This window comes from Aphelocoma coerulescens, chromosome 2, assembly GCF_041296385.1.
Source record: "Aphelocoma coerulescens isolate FSJ_1873_10779 chromosome 2, UR_Acoe_1.0, whole genome shotgun sequence".
Classification (NCBI taxonomy): domain Eukaryota; kingdom Metazoa; phylum Chordata; class Aves; order Passeriformes; family Corvidae; genus Aphelocoma; species Aphelocoma coerulescens.
Window position 1 is genome coordinate 156,567,844 of NC_091015.1, and position 16,871 is coordinate 156,584,714.

Here is a 16,871-nt window from a genome sequence, read left to right on the forward strand (position 1 = left end):
GATTCAGTATACTCTTCTCTTGCAGGGACTGTTTTCTGCCTGTCTCTTTTAAAATCTGTAATTATCAGTTTGATGGATGTACCTCTTTCCCAGTGCTAATTGCCCTTTAAAGCAAAATCCTTTCAGGGAAGATGATTGTATCGTTAGCAGAGTTGTCTGGCATTAGGCTTGAAGCTGAGGCCTCAAAGCATTGTTATTACTAACTCTGCAACCCTACTATACAAAATTTACTTGTCTGAAAAAGAGTTTATCACTTCTGAGACTAAACTTTGAAATGATCATCCATATGTTTGAAGAAAACATACATTTTCTGTGTAAATCAATGCCATATCAGGGCTCTGGAGTATAGAAATATCAACAGCAGTATTGTTTTGGTTTCTGAATTTCTTTAGCAAAAGCTGGAGGTCCTGGGGGCCAGCAACCAGAGGATCACATCACTTAGTGATGTGATATACTAGGTATATGTCACATGGGACAGGTAAGGAAACACTGTCCTGGAGCCTGACATTCCACAGACAAACATAACCTCTCACAACCTTTATAAACTGTGGTGTGGTTAAAAGAGCTAAATGAACAGGAGGGGACAAAGATTTCCCACTGGTATGACTGGTTGTTTTCTTTTTTTAAACCCATTCATGTTTACCACCTCCAAGTTAGACATCTCCTGTAACCCTGGGTCTCTAGGTAACTTTGGAAGTACTACTGATGGGGTGTCAGCAGGAGCTGCAGGGAAAAAGAAGACACATAATGGAGAAGCAGAAGAAAGCCTTCTGCATGAGGGGGAAGATGACATTTCTCATGGCCTTGGAGTACCCCTGATATCTACCACACCTCCTGAGAAGCCACTGATCACAGGTGGGAACAGGTGAGGATCTGTGTTTCAAAAACTCATCATGTAGGACTCTGGTTCTTATTTTATAATCCTGTGGGACTCATTGAGGAACCCTGGCAGCATTAAAGAGTTTGTGTGAAATGGAGGCTTTTAGGTCCTCAATTACATCTCTCACAACAGTAAATTTTTTAGTCTTCACCCTTTCTAAAAGGGCTGTGTTACACCTGTGCATTGAAAAGCTACAGGAAAACGCAACTTCTTCAGTGTCATCCCTGGTTTAGGGTCCCACACTGTGATCACAAGTAACATCCAGCCAGTGTCCAGCTCCAGAAGCACAATACCACATGTGAAATATTGAAGTCTGGTCAAGGCAAATTCAGCTTCCCAGAACACTTTCCAGAGCTAATAATTACAGATACAGACTTAAACAGCAAGTAGTAACAGAAGTAGGAGGAAATAGTCCTTGAGAAAAGAAATGGAGAGCAATGGAAGAAAACATGCAGAACAGTTCTTCTAAATAGCCTTGTTTATAAACAGAATCACAAAGGTTTAATTCATTTGAAAGATGCTAATAAAAAGAAATATTTTCTTTGTTGCTTTGGTAGGTAGAACAATCCCCGATATAGGTGACTGCCAAGACTAGATGGTACCTCTTTCTTTAGAAGGCCAAGCAGTCTACAGATACAAGGACCAGGAGGAAAATATCAATCTGGATCTGTTTGGTTTCTGGATATCTCTAAATTTAAAAAGCACTTTCATTCTTTTCTGCAATCAATGGCTCACTTAGATTAAATAAGAACTAGTGAAAGAAAACAAGAATGAAAATATCATGGTAAAAATTTTTGGTTTTGCAGCAAGTAAAAAAAAGAGGGAAAAAGCCTCAGTGCTTGATAGATGGATAGTTGCCTTTCCTTGTTAACAGAACTGCAGATTTGGGTGCATGCAGAGCATTATTATCCTCCCTGAGAGAAGCTGGGATTTTTTAGTTTTCCCTTAACAAGAATTTAGATTTAAAGAACCGTTATAAAAGAATGAATCACTCTTCAAATCAGCTATTTGCTTCTTGGCTTGCTCCCGTATTAATAAAGTTTTCTCTCATTAAAGATCCCTTTTCCTCAAATTTATGTAGAATACTGCATATTTTATTCCCTCCTGTGCTATTTAAAACAGCTTGGCCAGCCACAGATACCAATTAATGAGTTTTTCATTGTCTTCCTATAATGGCATCTTACTGGTCTCACCACTGGATATTTTTAGTATTAATCAGTATTTAATGGGATATTCAGTAGTTTAGATAAACTACATTTTAGATTCTTAAATGAATAATGGAAAACAAAAAGAAGAGTATATTTTGGAGATTAAAACCACTAACTAATTAAAGGATCAGGCAAAGCAATAAGGCTTCTAAAGCAGACACCATGATACTGCCAGGAGTTTTCCACATTTATGTCAAAACTTATATACTAAGGATAAGATAACACTGAAAAAATTCAAATTCCTCGAAATTGTAATAGTGGGAATAATAGACATGAAATTTCAGTTTTCCATTTGAACTTTTTAATGGCTATATACTCGTCTTAGTAAATCCAATGAAAAAGCTCATAAGGTCTATGAATTTCAGGTTAATATGTTCAGGCCCTGGGAGATAGTTGAATTGATTTTCTCTTTTATGGAAGCTCCAAAATTAATGATGCCCAAGGCCTGTGTAGCTCTGCTGTGCACCAAATTCAATGGGTAATTCTCACTTTGTAGGAGGTTATTGAGGAGAAAGTAAATGGAAAATTCTCTCTCTTTTGATATCACATGGGGCACTAAAATGAAGTTACAGAGACGATATTAATCTTTTTAAATGGAAAAAAATCACACATAAACCTCTTAGGGGTGTGTGGAAGTTTGGAGTCATTGATATGACACTCAAGAACAACAAGTGATTTGATTTCCATGGTCTTGGTTTGATGATGAAACACATGTGGTCAGTTCTACCTGAAATCACTGAGACTATCTGAGGCCATTAGAGCCATGGCCAGAAGAACGTGAAGTGGTTTGCAAATGTTCATACGCATTAAAAAGGTCTCCACTGTCCCACAATTGGTATGGAAAATGAGGAGACCTCTATTCCTCTATTGTTAAATCCAGTGTGGCCAAGCAATTAAGTTTCATGAGGCTGTAGTATTTATATAAAGGAGGACAATGTGCTTATCAGATATATGAACTTGACATAGTATGTATTACAGCTCTAATCAAAACATCAAGCTTTGTGGCAGGTCTGCAGAGACTCTGGTTATGCAGAGTGCATAACCAGCGTTTTTTTCAGTGCAAGTCACTCATGCAGCTGAGCACACAAAGCAGAGTTACGAGAAGAGTCAATTTGACAACTTGGACCTAAGATCAACAGTGTGAAAAGAGAGAGCAGTGGATCCATTTTATCACTGAGTTATTATGAGTTTGGTACTACTTTTACTAAGCAGGGCCTTGCAGATCAGTTTCTGATAGGGAATGTCAGTCTCCACAAACTCTGAGAAAGAGCATCTTGTGGAAGCAATGTGGTGTTGAGACTCTGCCATGCCTCTCCCACTGTGCAGTGTGTGGAACTATTGCTTTTGGAGAGGTGATCAGATATTAGTCTTTGTTCCTTTTTCCCTCGTGGCTTCCCACCATTAATAGTATTTCAGAACTTCTCTGCATGCCTTTTTGTCTGGCTTTTCTCCCACCCTGGAAAGCACTGAAAGTAGATCCACTGATCTGAAACCTTTTATCTTCAGGGATCTCACAGGTAGCATAAGTGATGTTTGTGTTTGCTCTTTCCAGGATTTACTTGTCAGTTTGTGAGAACACATCCTGTTGTGTCTACAGTTTCTGTGCTGTGAGAGAACCAAACAATTTTTCTTTGCTCTGCCTCCCCTTGAACTGCTCTGTCATCTTCATGATCTGCTCCCTACCTTTGTTTTCACAGGAACTACCAGTACCTGCCATATGATGAGAGGAAGCCCTGTACCTGTGTAAAGAGCTACTGGGGCAACCAGACCTTCCGGCTGTACTCCTCCAACACTCTTGAGAAAATGGCAGATCACCTGGTAAGTGGCAACCATCCTCCCAGGCTCCTGTACTCAGTAAAGTATAGCAGTGAGAGGCCACATTTTCCAAATCTGGCCTTCAAAATTTTGCCCAGCTGCATTCCTTGTTGTTAATTTTGTGAGAAAGTAGCTGATATTAACCCTTTCCTTTTTCTCCCCCCCAAATTGCTTTGAACTATTAAAGCTGCCCAAGTATTCCTGACCACAACTATATTTTTTTGGCTGTAGGTCTGCCTTCTTTCCTCAGCAATGTTTTATTCTTTGTAAAAACATTCAAACAATTAAAATATGAGATACAGAGCAATTCTGTCTCCTGTGGCTCTTCCTCTAATGTCTTCTTGCCATATATTTACGCTGGGCACTCCTTAAAGGACGATATTTGCTCTTAGTTTTCCTAAAACATTGACAGAGACAGAATGGCATATTATCTTAAGGGCAGTCACTCTGATGTCCCAGTCATAGTGCTCTCCCATAATGATGGTTTTTTCCTGCCCTTGTTTAAAGTTGACTATCAACAGTCTCAAGAATGTAGGTTTTGCTGTTTGTTTTTTTTTAAAAGTGACTCCTAATGTTGAATATTTTAATGTGGGGCACTCAGATTAAGAGTCTGATTCATCCCTCATTTATCCATATATATCTCATGAGCAGTAACACTGAAGTCATACTTATGCAAGGTTGTATCAGGAGAATACAATGACTTATAAGCCAACATTTTGAATCCAGGTATTTGAAAATTAAACAGCTGAATATACAAATGTGGAGAGATATGTTTGTCAGTGCACCTGAACACCCACAGGCCCTGCTGGAAATCCAGCTATTTATTTTAGCTTGTGAGAACAGACTACATTCCTCATGGACAACTGCAGGTTTTGTGATGGACCTTACATATGGATTTAGGTGACCACTGAAGTTTAAGATGTTAACTCCAGCAGCTTGCTAAAGTTAAGCAGCAGGGTTAGAAACAGAACCAAGAAGAACTAGCTTTTTTTCTCCTACCTAACAGATAATGTTTCCCACTGATTGATCTTCCTCAAAGAAGTAAGAACACAAAGTTGCTCCAAGCATTAATAGCTTGGACTAGTAATTGGAAAGACTGGGAAAAGGTCAAAATATATTATGTCTTTTCTCTGTGCACTTCAAGTATAGTGATATATCAAAGGTTCTTTCTGTCAGGCCACAAAGTTTCCCTTTGAATGAGCCTCCCTCATTCCTGCTAGTCATAAATGGTGCTGTAACACCGACAGAATGACAGAGTGCCCTCCTGTGCATAATGGCTTTCTCATGTGTTTTTCATAGGAAGAATCATTAGAGCAAGTAAAGGACTTGATCAAGGTTTCAGAGACTGCAGCTGAGGAGAAAATGAAGAAGACCCTAAATGGTTTTATCAATCAAAGCAGGTAATAACATTTACTAGATGCATACAGAAAATCAAATTTAATGCTGGCTACAAATTCAAGGCTAGACAAGGAAACTGATGATAATTTTTAAAAAGTACAGTAAACTTACTGAGATATATATTTTATTTATTCTTCTGTAAAAGTAAAGGCCTTCCCAAATTACAGTTTCTATTTAGACTGAGAAAATATTTATTGCTATTTTCCATATTCAGAACTGACAATAGACGATTGCCAATCATTGTCATATTATTTTGGCTTTCAGGACTCTAAGAATATGTTGTATATGTGATAAGTAGGATTTAATAAAGTGTGTGATAGATACACTGTAAAAAATAAAAAGACAAGGTTAATATAAAAACAAAGGATGCCACATATTAGTATGGATCCAGTGGGCTCTGTGTCAAATGACAATGATTGGGCTCAAAATAGGTATAACCCCTTATTTCTAGATATTATTAACCCATTTCTCTGAAGTGTGGTGCAGAGGTTTTGGATTATTTTCTTTGAATCTTATAGTGGCATAATATTTTAGAGATTTTCAGCATCTTTGTCTTCTGCTTCATGTACTGCAGTAGACATAGAACATTCCAATGTATTTTAGCACATTAGTATTCTCACATTAAAAAAAATAACAGATTTAGAAAACCTGCTATTCATGTGTCCTAGGGCGTTCATGGTCATTGCTGAAAAGAAGCCCAAAGGGTTGAACTACACTGCTTTGGACAAAAAGAGGCTCATGCTGTTCAAGCAAGAGTTGGTATGTGTGTTCTTTTCCTATAAGCATCGACGCAATGATGATTACTGAAAGCACACTGGTTGTAGACATTTTATTTTTTGTTTGATTCCACCATATGGGAATGCTTTGTAATTCATATGAATATAGTATCCATGAGCATATTTTTTAATAAATCCCACTGTGCTTAATGAAGAGTTGTCAGATACACTAAAATGAATCCAAAGATGTTGCTTTTAAATACAAATAAGACATTATAATAATGAGATTATTGTTCTTATCCATGCATCTTAAAATGGCATGATGCTGAGTTTAGTGGAAAAGCACCAAATTTACACTGCTGTTAGACATTTAACTACTGTGGTGCTGCTGAACCTCAAGACTAGTAAAGTCTGGCATTTGATATTCCTGGACCTAGTAATCTCCTCCAGGGAACCAGTGAGAAGAAACCAAACTGGATGGAGGTCATCTGAGTATTTATTAGCTTTTTTTACTGCTTGTAGCACAAAAGGTTGTGCCTTCTGGCAGGATTAAGGCCCAATAATTCCAGGTGGCAATCACATGTTTTTGGGGACTTCCATACATGCAGTATACACACAAAGACCAAACGGAGGACATTCACTTTTTGTGGAGTTATCCAGCTCCAAAGAGTTTATCTGTTTCTGTTGTGACAAAGAAACATTGAACAAAGTGTCTCCATCTTCTCTTTTTGACTTGAATCAAAGACTGTTTCTCTTCCAGTTCAAACTACTTGATAACAGATGAAAAGTATATATTGTCTTTCCTGACTGCAGGAAGCAATGTCCAGTGATGCCAAGGGAATTGTTCAGCAGCAGAAAAAGAAGATGCCACTAGATGAAATGATTCGTGAGACTCAGAGCTTTATAGATAAAATTCGTTTCTTGGTTGATGAGGTAATCCACACAGAATTCAGAAAAAATTAAAATCCAAGACTTGGCTTTAATTTTCATAATCCCATGTGATTAATAAATCCTGGCTTGGTTATCCAAAGAGTTCTCCTTCAGATATCTGGACCCAATCCTGTTTTGCATTGAGTGGAGCTGTTATCAAACTGGGGTAGGAAAGGCTGGGCTGTGTGGTATGGAGAGGATGCATCACAGATACATTTTTTTTTAATAAAGTCATGTGATACTTTGTGGCTTGGAGAAGCCGACTTTCTGATCTGAACTCATGTCTCCACCTGTATGGACACCTGTTTGGATTCAGACTTAGATGAGCTCAGGGGTGTCTATATTATTTAGCTTGAGAATAAGAGAAGAATTTATTTATTTGGTTGAGCCAAAAGCCAGCCACTGGAGAGCTGTGCCTCTGAGAGCTGCCTGTGCTCACAAACCAAACAGGACCATGGCTGTTCCCTGGCTCAGAGACCAAGTGGCACAGTGGCATGGTTGCATCCTACACACAAATTCTCTTCCTTCCAGTAACAGAGTAACCCTGCTTACAGTTCCTCTGGGGAACAGCCCCTTGGCTGGTCTTTGTTTCAAACCTCACTGAAGCTTTGCTTGGGGAAACATTATTTGGGACAGGGCAAGGTAATCTCACTGAGCATCATCACAAGCAGAAAAGATGATAATATGCTAGTGTTTGAGTTTGGTCCTGGTCCTTTTTGGTTTGCTGGTATAATGAAGTTGATGGTATTTCCATGGTAGTTACTTATGTGGTCTGTGGTTATTTCCTGGGACAGAGTTATACCCAGATCCTTAATTTTAGTTTCTCCTAAAATGATTTATGAAGTGGGTGCTCCTTAATCACTCTACAAAGTTCTTTACCTTCAGCTGTAATTAGAAATGGAGGGGTGGACTGCAAAGCATGAAGTGACAGCCTCTTTTAGTTCAGGTGCACATCTGCCACTCCACAGGAGCCATGAGGGCATCAGAGTGTTTCAACAAAAAGACAATGGTGGTGGCTCACAGAAAGAATTCCATTTTAGTTCAATATTTTTTGTTTAACAGCCACAGAATACAGTGCCTGATGTGTTCATCTGGATGATCAGCAACAACAAAAGAGTTGCATATGCAAGAGTCCCAGCAAAAAGCATACTCTACTCCCCAGCAAAAGAGCAGAGAGGCAAGGACTGTGGGAAGATTAAAACTCATTTCCTGAAAGTAAGTCTTTGGCACTCTGCAAACACAGGTAATGCCTGGGGGGCATTAGGTATTCAAATTTCTTCCAGGGATGATATTTTACAGATTCATCTTTGTAGTGTAAAAATATGTACAGATTTGTATCTGCCATTTATTAATATTTGCTTCTTTCATTTATGTTTGTCATTCTTTAAGCACTGTATCATTACCAGGCTTTAGATGAATGAGCAATTAATTCCCTTACTACTTCTTATGGCAAGTATAGAACATTGTTTATCAATGTCTGTATACATAAACAAATAGAAAAGGTTCAGCCTCTTTGCTGGCAAAAACGTCAGAATGCAGCACATGAAAGTCTGGGAGGAGACTGGTGAGAGATCAGCACTCAGCAACTCAGCAAGGAAACCTAGGTATTCAGGGGTAGTACAAGAATTATTTATACTTTCTATTTAAAACATGCCTAAGTTTGTGCAATATATGTCCAAAATACTGTTATGGGATTATTCATGTTGAAGGAAAGCCCTAGTGGATATACTCCTACAAAGACAGGGGGACTGGTAGTACCTAGAGTGGAATATTGTGCAATGTAATTGCCACTGTGATAATCAGGAAAAACCCAAATGCTCCAGACAACAGTAACTTCATATAATGACATTTTAGTGGTTTTTTACCTTGGACTTCTGGGAATACTCCCATAAAGCACAGCTAAAGAGCAGATAAAAACATCCAAGATCCTGAGATACTTGCCATAGGTACTTGCTAAGCAAAGTACTACTTGCTAAGCAAAGTGCTACTTGCCTGTATGAAATAAAATATTCTGCAACTAACTATCCAGCCCCTTCAGTATGAAGAACTACCTTAGGAACAGACAATACTAAACTCTGAACTTAGCAGATCTAGATGAAGTGGGAAGGAAGAAAAAGGAAATAATAGGTCAAGCCTAGTAACATTTTACAATGGAAATGTTTTCTGACCTGCCCAATGGAGTAATATTTTTAGTACATGGGACTAAGTACTGGAGACTAGCAAAACTGCATAAAATGGAAAGTGGGCTGAAGTCTGGGCAAAGTAGGGCATAAGATAGCACTTATATGTATGCAGCTATAAGGTAGCCTGCACAACCTCTGCATATTAGGCAGTATGCAGTTTACATAGACTGTTGGTTGAGCAAACTACTAATTCCTGCCCTGAGAATCACAGAAGTTTCTTGTGCTAAATGCGTCTCAGGGCCACTCACTGTGGAGAAATGCCATTTATCAGTATATCAGCTCAGAGAATGGTTCTTTATTTCACTCTGGCTTGATGAGACTCAGCATCCAGCCGTCTCTCTTGAGCTTGTTGGTGATGTTGGATTTTTTTCTTAAGCTTCCAGGCAAGCGCCCACTGGGCTGGACTGTGCAGGCAAAGGTGGACATCTACCTATGGCTTGGACCTACCAGCTATGCCCACAGTGCCATGGAGAATTTGCCTGTAGGATATGACATTGAATTGCCATCTAACACCAGCTCAGGGCACAGTGTGGTGCCCTCATCTGCTTGCCTGCTGTATAAAAGTAAGACATTCCTCCTTCTCCATATTAACAATTAAGAGAAACGGCCTCAAAAGCACTAGTTCACAGTGTGGCACAACCCCTATATAAAGTAACTTTTCTAAGATGATAATGGCTTTGTTTCTTCTCATCAGAAAAGGCTGGCGTAATTGCCAAGTCATCAGTTTTGCCATGGACACTTCGTAAATGTCAGGGAAAGAAAGAACTTGTTTGCTTGCATTTTCTGTTCCCTGTCCCATGGATCTGTCTCCTTGCAGAGGAAGAATCCCTCAGTTCTCCTGATGATGCATAGAACACCTAGTAGATAAAAGAGTGATGGGAGATAAAAATTGGCACTTAATAGCCTTGCAGTGGAGACCTACATAACTGATTTTAAGTGAATTCAGATGTCTTGCACAACTTCTGAGTGTCTCAGGTGTTTCTTTAGTGAGACAGCACTAGCAACAGTACCCCTTGTCAGATCCTGGTTGGACAGCAGCTGATGCTCTTGCCCTCCTACCCATGTGCTACACTATTTCCACGGAGCTGATGCTACTGTTTTCTTTGTCATGATGTAGCCCCGCACCTCTTCCAGCTGAGAGCCCACATGTATCAGGCAAGGGGGCTCATTGCCGCTGACAGCACTGGACTTTCTGATCCTTTTGCAAAGGTTACCTTCACATCACGCTGCCAGACCACAAAAGTAAGTTCCAAAGTCTCTTTTGGTGACTGTGAAAGCTTTTTTTTTTTTTTTTTTTTTTTTTTTTTTACAATTAAGTTTTGAAAAGGGAAAACCTTGGTTTTGTAAGGAGGCACCTAGCAGGAAAAGTCAGATGCCTGCTGTTAAAGACCAGATCCTGAGAGTCCACTGCAGACAAGGCAAAAGTTTACATGTTACTCACTACTCTAATAAGAGGCGCAGCAGTACGTGTACCTTTCTTCACATCTTTTTTAATGTGTTTTAAATTTGGACTGTTGTCATTGCTAGGTATAAAGGTGGATATAAGGATGAACCCTCATGGCTCTCTTTTCCACTAGCCTATGCATTCAGTCATTGAGCAGAGTGAAGACCTTTCTATGGCTTCTGTAGCCATGTGAGCCAGCATGGCTTTGTGATGGAATGTGGCAAAGCACTTTGGTGGTTTTAGAGCGCTAAGATGGAAATGAGCTGAAAACAGAGAGGTGGGAGACTTAAAGGGTGCTAAAATATGCCCATAGGGAATGGTCTCCAATCTCCCTCAGGAAACTCCAGGGATCAAATGGTCTCCTGTGGGGCCTCTAGAGAGAAGTGGAAACTTCTACAGAGTTTCAGCAAGAACAGTTGAAGTACAGCCCAGGAAAGTGAGCACAAGGACGGTCTCTCACAGAACATGAAGACTAGCTTTCAAAATCCTGAGCCCTTTACAACTACCCTGGAGTTAAAATTGGGCAGGAATTCTGACAATGATGCCACAAACAGAATTTGCTGAGCCAAATATGGTCTTGCTTCACAAAAAGTATTTAACCCTCCCATCCAACCCCTCCCTCCAAAACTTCACAGATGACTGTTTTAATTTAATTAATTCTAAAATTCCTCTGACAACTTACTCTGTTACAAAGCAAGTTCTGTTGCATGTGCCAAAGGGAGCAAGAAATAAAAACCTTTCTCTAAATTGTAAATGCCTGCTTGTGCATCAGGGTTACTTTGCCTTAGTTAGTTTGCCTCAGGGTTATTAATTGATTTTTTCCCGTAATGTGATTTTAACTTCTAATAGAAGATGGTGAACGAATCCAATTAAATTTGTGTCTAGATGCACCAGATTCTGGAAAGTAGAATTTGGCCCAGGAAAAATAGTGGTTTATAGGCACAGAAGTGTTAAGTTTATTCACCCCCTGAATAACTTGCATGTTTTCATAAGTGTCAGCCAAGTGCCAATAAACGGTAGTAAAGAGCCTTATCTCCATTCAAAAGAATGATAACAAGTTGACAGTCATTTTGAAGTTGGCACATTTTTCCTCTTTAAATGTTATCTTTGTTAAATATATTTTCTGCCTAGACAGTTAAAACATTGTCTATGATGAAATGCTATAAGCATCCACCTAATTCAAATTACAACAAATTAAAAATTTCCAATTTATTTTGAGTGATTCATGAAAATATCTTTTTTTTCATAAAGTGTTAAGTGTCATTACACAGAACTAAAAATAAGATTTTAAAAATGTGCCCTGGAGAAGTGAAAATTGGCCTCACTTATGGCAAAGGGTTTATTTTAATAGGACTTGGCATGTGCCTGCTTTCCTAAACCAGCAGCTTTCCTCTAACTTTAATAATGAAGTTTGTCTACACAGACTGGTTGTCATGTATTGATATGCTTGCCAGGGATTTGTGAGGCAAACAGGGAAATGGAGAAATTGGAGATACCAGCCTCAAAGCAAAAGAGTCATATTCCTCCAACTAGGAGGAGCTGCTGAAAAAATGGGGTGCCTCAGATGTGGCATTGTTCAGGCTGTGGGAAAGGATGTCATCAGCAGATGAGCATGTCCTGCTGAAGGACAGACAACCAGACAGCTCATTAAACATTTCCTCTCTTCCATTAGATCATTTCTCAGACATTATCTCCCACCTGGAACCAGACACTGCTCTTCAACAGCGTCGTCCTTCATGGTGACAAAGAGGAGATTGCCCAGTTCCCACCAGAGATTGTCATCGAGCTGTACGATGATGATGCAGTGGTAAGCTCAAAATTCTTCTCACTAAAAAACCTGGGCTCCTACATGCTACTGCAAGCGTGGAAGCAAAGCTGAATCACTGAATAGGCTTTAAATGGATCACCTGGCTGAATAGAGCTCAGTGATTCTGTGGTTTGCAGTTTAACATCTGAGAACAGCCCTGAGATACCCTACATGTCCTTGCAAAGATGTGGCCTTGTATTTTCCCCAAGTGAATCTTGCTGCCAAAGACCAGCATGCAGAAATCAGAAGCATCTTTCCCCCAGGTCCCTTGAACACAACTGTAAATATTGTATCTAAGTCTGGGTCAAGACCATGCAGATTCTGATGCTGTCTCACTGACTGAATATAGAGCTAGAAATTTTGGATACTCTCAAGAGCTAGTAAGTACTCAGCTCTTCCTTTTCACAGCTGCCTTGCATCTTACCTCAGCCTTTCCTTCAGAAGAAGGTTTTTTCATAAATACTAAGCTCTGCATCATCTTGGCTCCTATGACTGTTGTGAAATGCAAATGCATTTGACCCCTGTATTCTCCTTTATTTAGGGTAAGGCAGAATATATTGGGTCTACAGTGGCTGCCCCTGTGGTGAGACTTGCTCATCAAAACTATGAACCACCAAAACTTTGTTACCACCCAGTGCACTGTGGAAGTCTTTCAGGAGGAGACCTTCTTGCCACATTTGAGCTTCTGGAGGTAAACTTGACTTTCTTGACAATTACACTTTTACATCCTGGGGTTCACAAAAGCTGCCATGTCATCAAGGTCCGTGACCATCTTGAATTAATAGGAATTGCAACGGGAGCCACTGGGATTCATGTCACTTGCTCCACCCTGTCAGGGTCCACTGCCCACACACACACACCACTGCCAGCCCTTCACACACTGTAAGCCTCCTTTGCCTGTCATTTGCCCCGCCCTAAACTGTGCTCCAGCCTGAGACACTGTGAAAATCCCACTGCCATTGCAATGACCTGCTGTTTGGAGTAGCATATGGGCCTGACTACCAGCCTTGAAGCTCCCAATATTGCTTTCACTCTTAGGAAAATGAAATGGTGAATAACAAGGATTGGATTAGGGAGGTTGAGTTTTCAGATACCCCTACTATATTAAAAGAAACATTACATGATTTCCAGCTGCAAAACAAAAGGAAAGTTCGGTCCTGGTAGATGCAGGACTGGAGTCTATCATGCTGGGATTTCACGCAATTTCACTGAAATTTGCAGAGCCACCAGTTAAAGGTAACTTTCGTCTGCTGAAAACCTACAGTAGTTTATTCTGAAATCTGAAATGGGAAAAATGTGGAATGCCATAACATGTTTTACAGATAAAACAGGCTTTTAATCATGATAGCTAATTATGTTTTTGGTGGAAGCCTGGAATACAACACCGTGTGAAATATTTCCTCATTGTGGTGGTGTCACAGGAGAGAGTGAGAGCTTCAAAGTTCATTAGAGAAGCCCTCCTGTTGTGTCACAAGGTGCAGAAAGGACCCCTCTGCTTTCTAAACTTCTTCTCAGAGAGGAGCCTGAGTGTGGCTGGGTTCAATCATAGTCTCAGATTCTCAATGGTTTGAGTCCAAGGAATTATAGAGGTGTGAGTGAAACTTTCTGTGATTTCACTTTTTGGTGAAAAAAAGTTATATTTTGTTTTTCTATCTTTTGGAACAAAGAAGCAACACTATTTAGGGGATATATTCAAATATACTACTAAGAATTCTCTAGAAGGTTGACAACATCATTTCATGAAAGGAAATGAGATCTTACTATTTCCATGAGTATCAATTTGGCAAGCTTTGGTCCGTTTCCCTGCACTTCATGTCATCCCAATCCATTTTATTGTTTTCACATCGTTTCAGAATTTCCTTTTTTTTCCCCCCAAGTATTTCAGTTCATCAATTTCTTCTCCAATCACTTCATTTCACATCGTTCCCTGATTTCCGAATTGCAATGAGGATCATTTCAGGAAGTTTTATCCTTTCCACTGCACCTCATTTCATCTCAATCCCAAAGCATTCTGAGAGCTGATGTGCTGTTGGCTTTTTCCAACCTCAGGGGATTTCTGATGGTGTTCTGTGTGAGAAAGGAAACAAAACTCTCTCATCATTGATTTATTCTGGTTCTGAACCCATAACCTTTCCTATACCATACTACCATTCTTGATAACTCTGATCTGCAGGTACTGTTTGGTTCAGCTGAAGAGTGTTGTGTATGAAGTGAATGCTCCTTTGTTCTTTCAAAATGAATGTTGTGTCTTGCTGAAGGGATAAAATTAATCTTACAATGAAGCATCCTGGCATTTAGAGAAGGAGTACACCAAAAATGAATACTGAGGGTCTTGATTTTGCTTGGAATGAACTCAGGGTTTATTGATATTTTTACTCAAAAAAGCAAAATCCCTTTGTAAAGCTTCATGCAGGTATTTCACTCTATTTTCATATGAGTACTAGATAATTTTTCACCTCTTGTTCTGTGCAGGTATTATATTAACTGCTTTGGATTTTTACTGATAAAGTGTAGATCACATGTGCACGTGCGTTATTGCTGGTAATATGTGAATACTCACCTCTGCTGCAGGTGCTGTTTTAGATACTAAGTTTTTCTCCTATCTCTTCCTTCACCTACAAGGTACCAAGGAACACATCCTTTCTCCCTTATGGTAATTAGACTCCCCCACAACTGTACATAGCCTGGTTAAATAAAGCAGAAGATTTCAACTTCACAGGACCCTTTGAGAGCTGTATCTCACCCACTTCACCTCTCAGTAGTGACAAGTTAGCTTAGGAATACTGATGCACTCCAGATGTCGTGCTTCTTTTCCCAGAAGCTGCATATACAGTACTCCTTAGGTACCATGCTTCAAGTGAAAGCTGAGAAGAGCTCTGTCTGTAGGTTGTTCCCTGCTGCCACAGCCTGAGCTTCTGACAGAACTCATCATCATATCCTGGCTTCTGCTGTTTTATGTAGGAATTTGCTAAATCAGGCCAGGCTTCAGATCTGCCCTGTATGGAATGAGAATGTCATAAATACACAGTTAAAAATTAGGAAGGTGTTGGGAAATGAAGCCAATGAGCTTTGTCACAGAAAGTGCACCAAGTAGGCAGCAAAGCCTGAAGCACAACAAGAGGCAGAGACGGTCACGCCTCAGACCTGCTGTGGAGACTGCTCTCCTCCCACCCAACTGGGACAGGGCAGTCATGTACACCCAAATATGCTCCTGAACATGGGACAGGTTCATATGCAATCACATATGAAGAACAAAAGTGCTGCCTGCCACAAGATTTTAGTAGCTGCACAAAAAAGACTCAGCCCTAATTCTGGAGAGGTGGTTTGCAAGTTCTCAGATGACGAGAGCATGCAATAATGCAGGAACACTATTCCATAGCAGCTGGAGAATATTATGTCTCTCCAGCAAATGTGTGATTTTGCTGATGTGTGCTGTCTGTTCACCAGCTCTTTTTAACTAGAATCAGATCTCTTCCTGTAGAAGTCTTCTAAGCAGTTTTGCTCAGGTTTTTTAAAATAGAATTACCACACTTCAGTACAGGCATGTCTTTAGGCCAAATTATGTCCTACTAGGACAAAGGAGCCCTTTTTTCAGAAAAGCACATAAACCCAATCGATTGGATACTCTTTCTGCTGTGTGTTTTAGCATCACTGCATGAGAGAGAGCATTTTGAGTCACATTCCTTTCACAGCACAGCTGCTCTGCTCTGCAACTTGTCTTATAAAACCGATTCAGTTGGTGTGTTCTATGTGCCATTATCAACAGATACATCTGATTACAGGTTTTATTCTTCCAAAAAACAGCCTGAGTTACATTTGCTTCATTTTTCAGATTCCTGAGTCAGATCCAGACAGACTTCCTCCACTGGATCCACCAGATACTGGCCAGATTTACTCAGTCCCAGCTAACATACGGCCTGTTTTAAGCAAATACAGAGTGGAGGTGAGATACTTTGTATATTTCCTTTTCCTGATCTCATCTTCTTTTATTCTCTTATTGAACTGTAACAGTAACTGATGATTTTACAATCTTGATCAATAGGATTCACATGACAATAGCATATAAATCCCAAAATGGATGTGGTAAGTTCAGACCAATTTGTTTCTCTGAGGCTGAGCATGCCAGGCTGTGCTTCCACCGAGGGAACAGTGGGGCTGTGTCTCAATCCTGACCTGCTGGGAAGGGACTTCTTTTGTGGCAGAGCATGGCTGGTGGACCCACATTCTGTGCAGCCCAAGGAAGTGTCCACAGGAGATGGAGAGCTTCCCCTTGCAAATGGCATCACTGGAACTGAAGTTTGGTATCAGCTATCTCACAGGCTTTTTCTGGGTCCCAGACTTCAGCCAAACAATGCCTTCTGCCTGTGTCTACAAATGTCTACACTTTCCCTGCCCTTCTCTCCTGTACGATTTGTGTCCAAAGTAGCCTTATAATAGAAAGCTGGGAAAAGTGGCAGCTTTTCCTATCACTGTAATGCCTGATGCTGCCC

The 16,871-nt window shown here is 40.0% G+C and overlaps 1 protein-coding gene across 2 annotated transcripts in view; it reads left to right on the top strand.

Moving 5' to 3' along the window:
* Window positions 1-16,871, top strand: part of FER1L6 (fer-1 like family member 6) — a 67,085-nt gene that overhangs the window by 25,448 nt on the left and 24,766 nt on the right. For both annotated transcript variants that reach the window (XM_069005443.1, XM_069005444.1), the window contains exons 13-23: window positions 685-865; window positions 3,786-3,906; window positions 5,203-5,303; window positions 5,970-6,060; window positions 6,831-6,950; window positions 8,010-8,162; window positions 9,507-9,693; window positions 10,248-10,372; window positions 12,247-12,381; window positions 12,923-13,072; window positions 16,214-16,324. In XM_069005443.1, coding sequence (XP_068861544.1) covers window positions 685-865; window positions 3,786-3,906; window positions 5,203-5,303; window positions 5,970-6,060; window positions 6,831-6,950; window positions 8,010-8,162; window positions 9,507-9,693; window positions 10,248-10,372; window positions 12,247-12,381; window positions 12,923-13,072; window positions 16,214-16,324 — 1,475 coding nt within the window. The remainder of the gene's footprint in view (window positions 1-684; window positions 866-3,785; window positions 3,907-5,202; window positions 5,304-5,969; window positions 6,061-6,830; window positions 6,951-8,009; window positions 8,163-9,506; window positions 9,694-10,247; window positions 10,373-12,246; window positions 12,382-12,922; window positions 13,073-16,213; window positions 16,325-16,871) is intronic.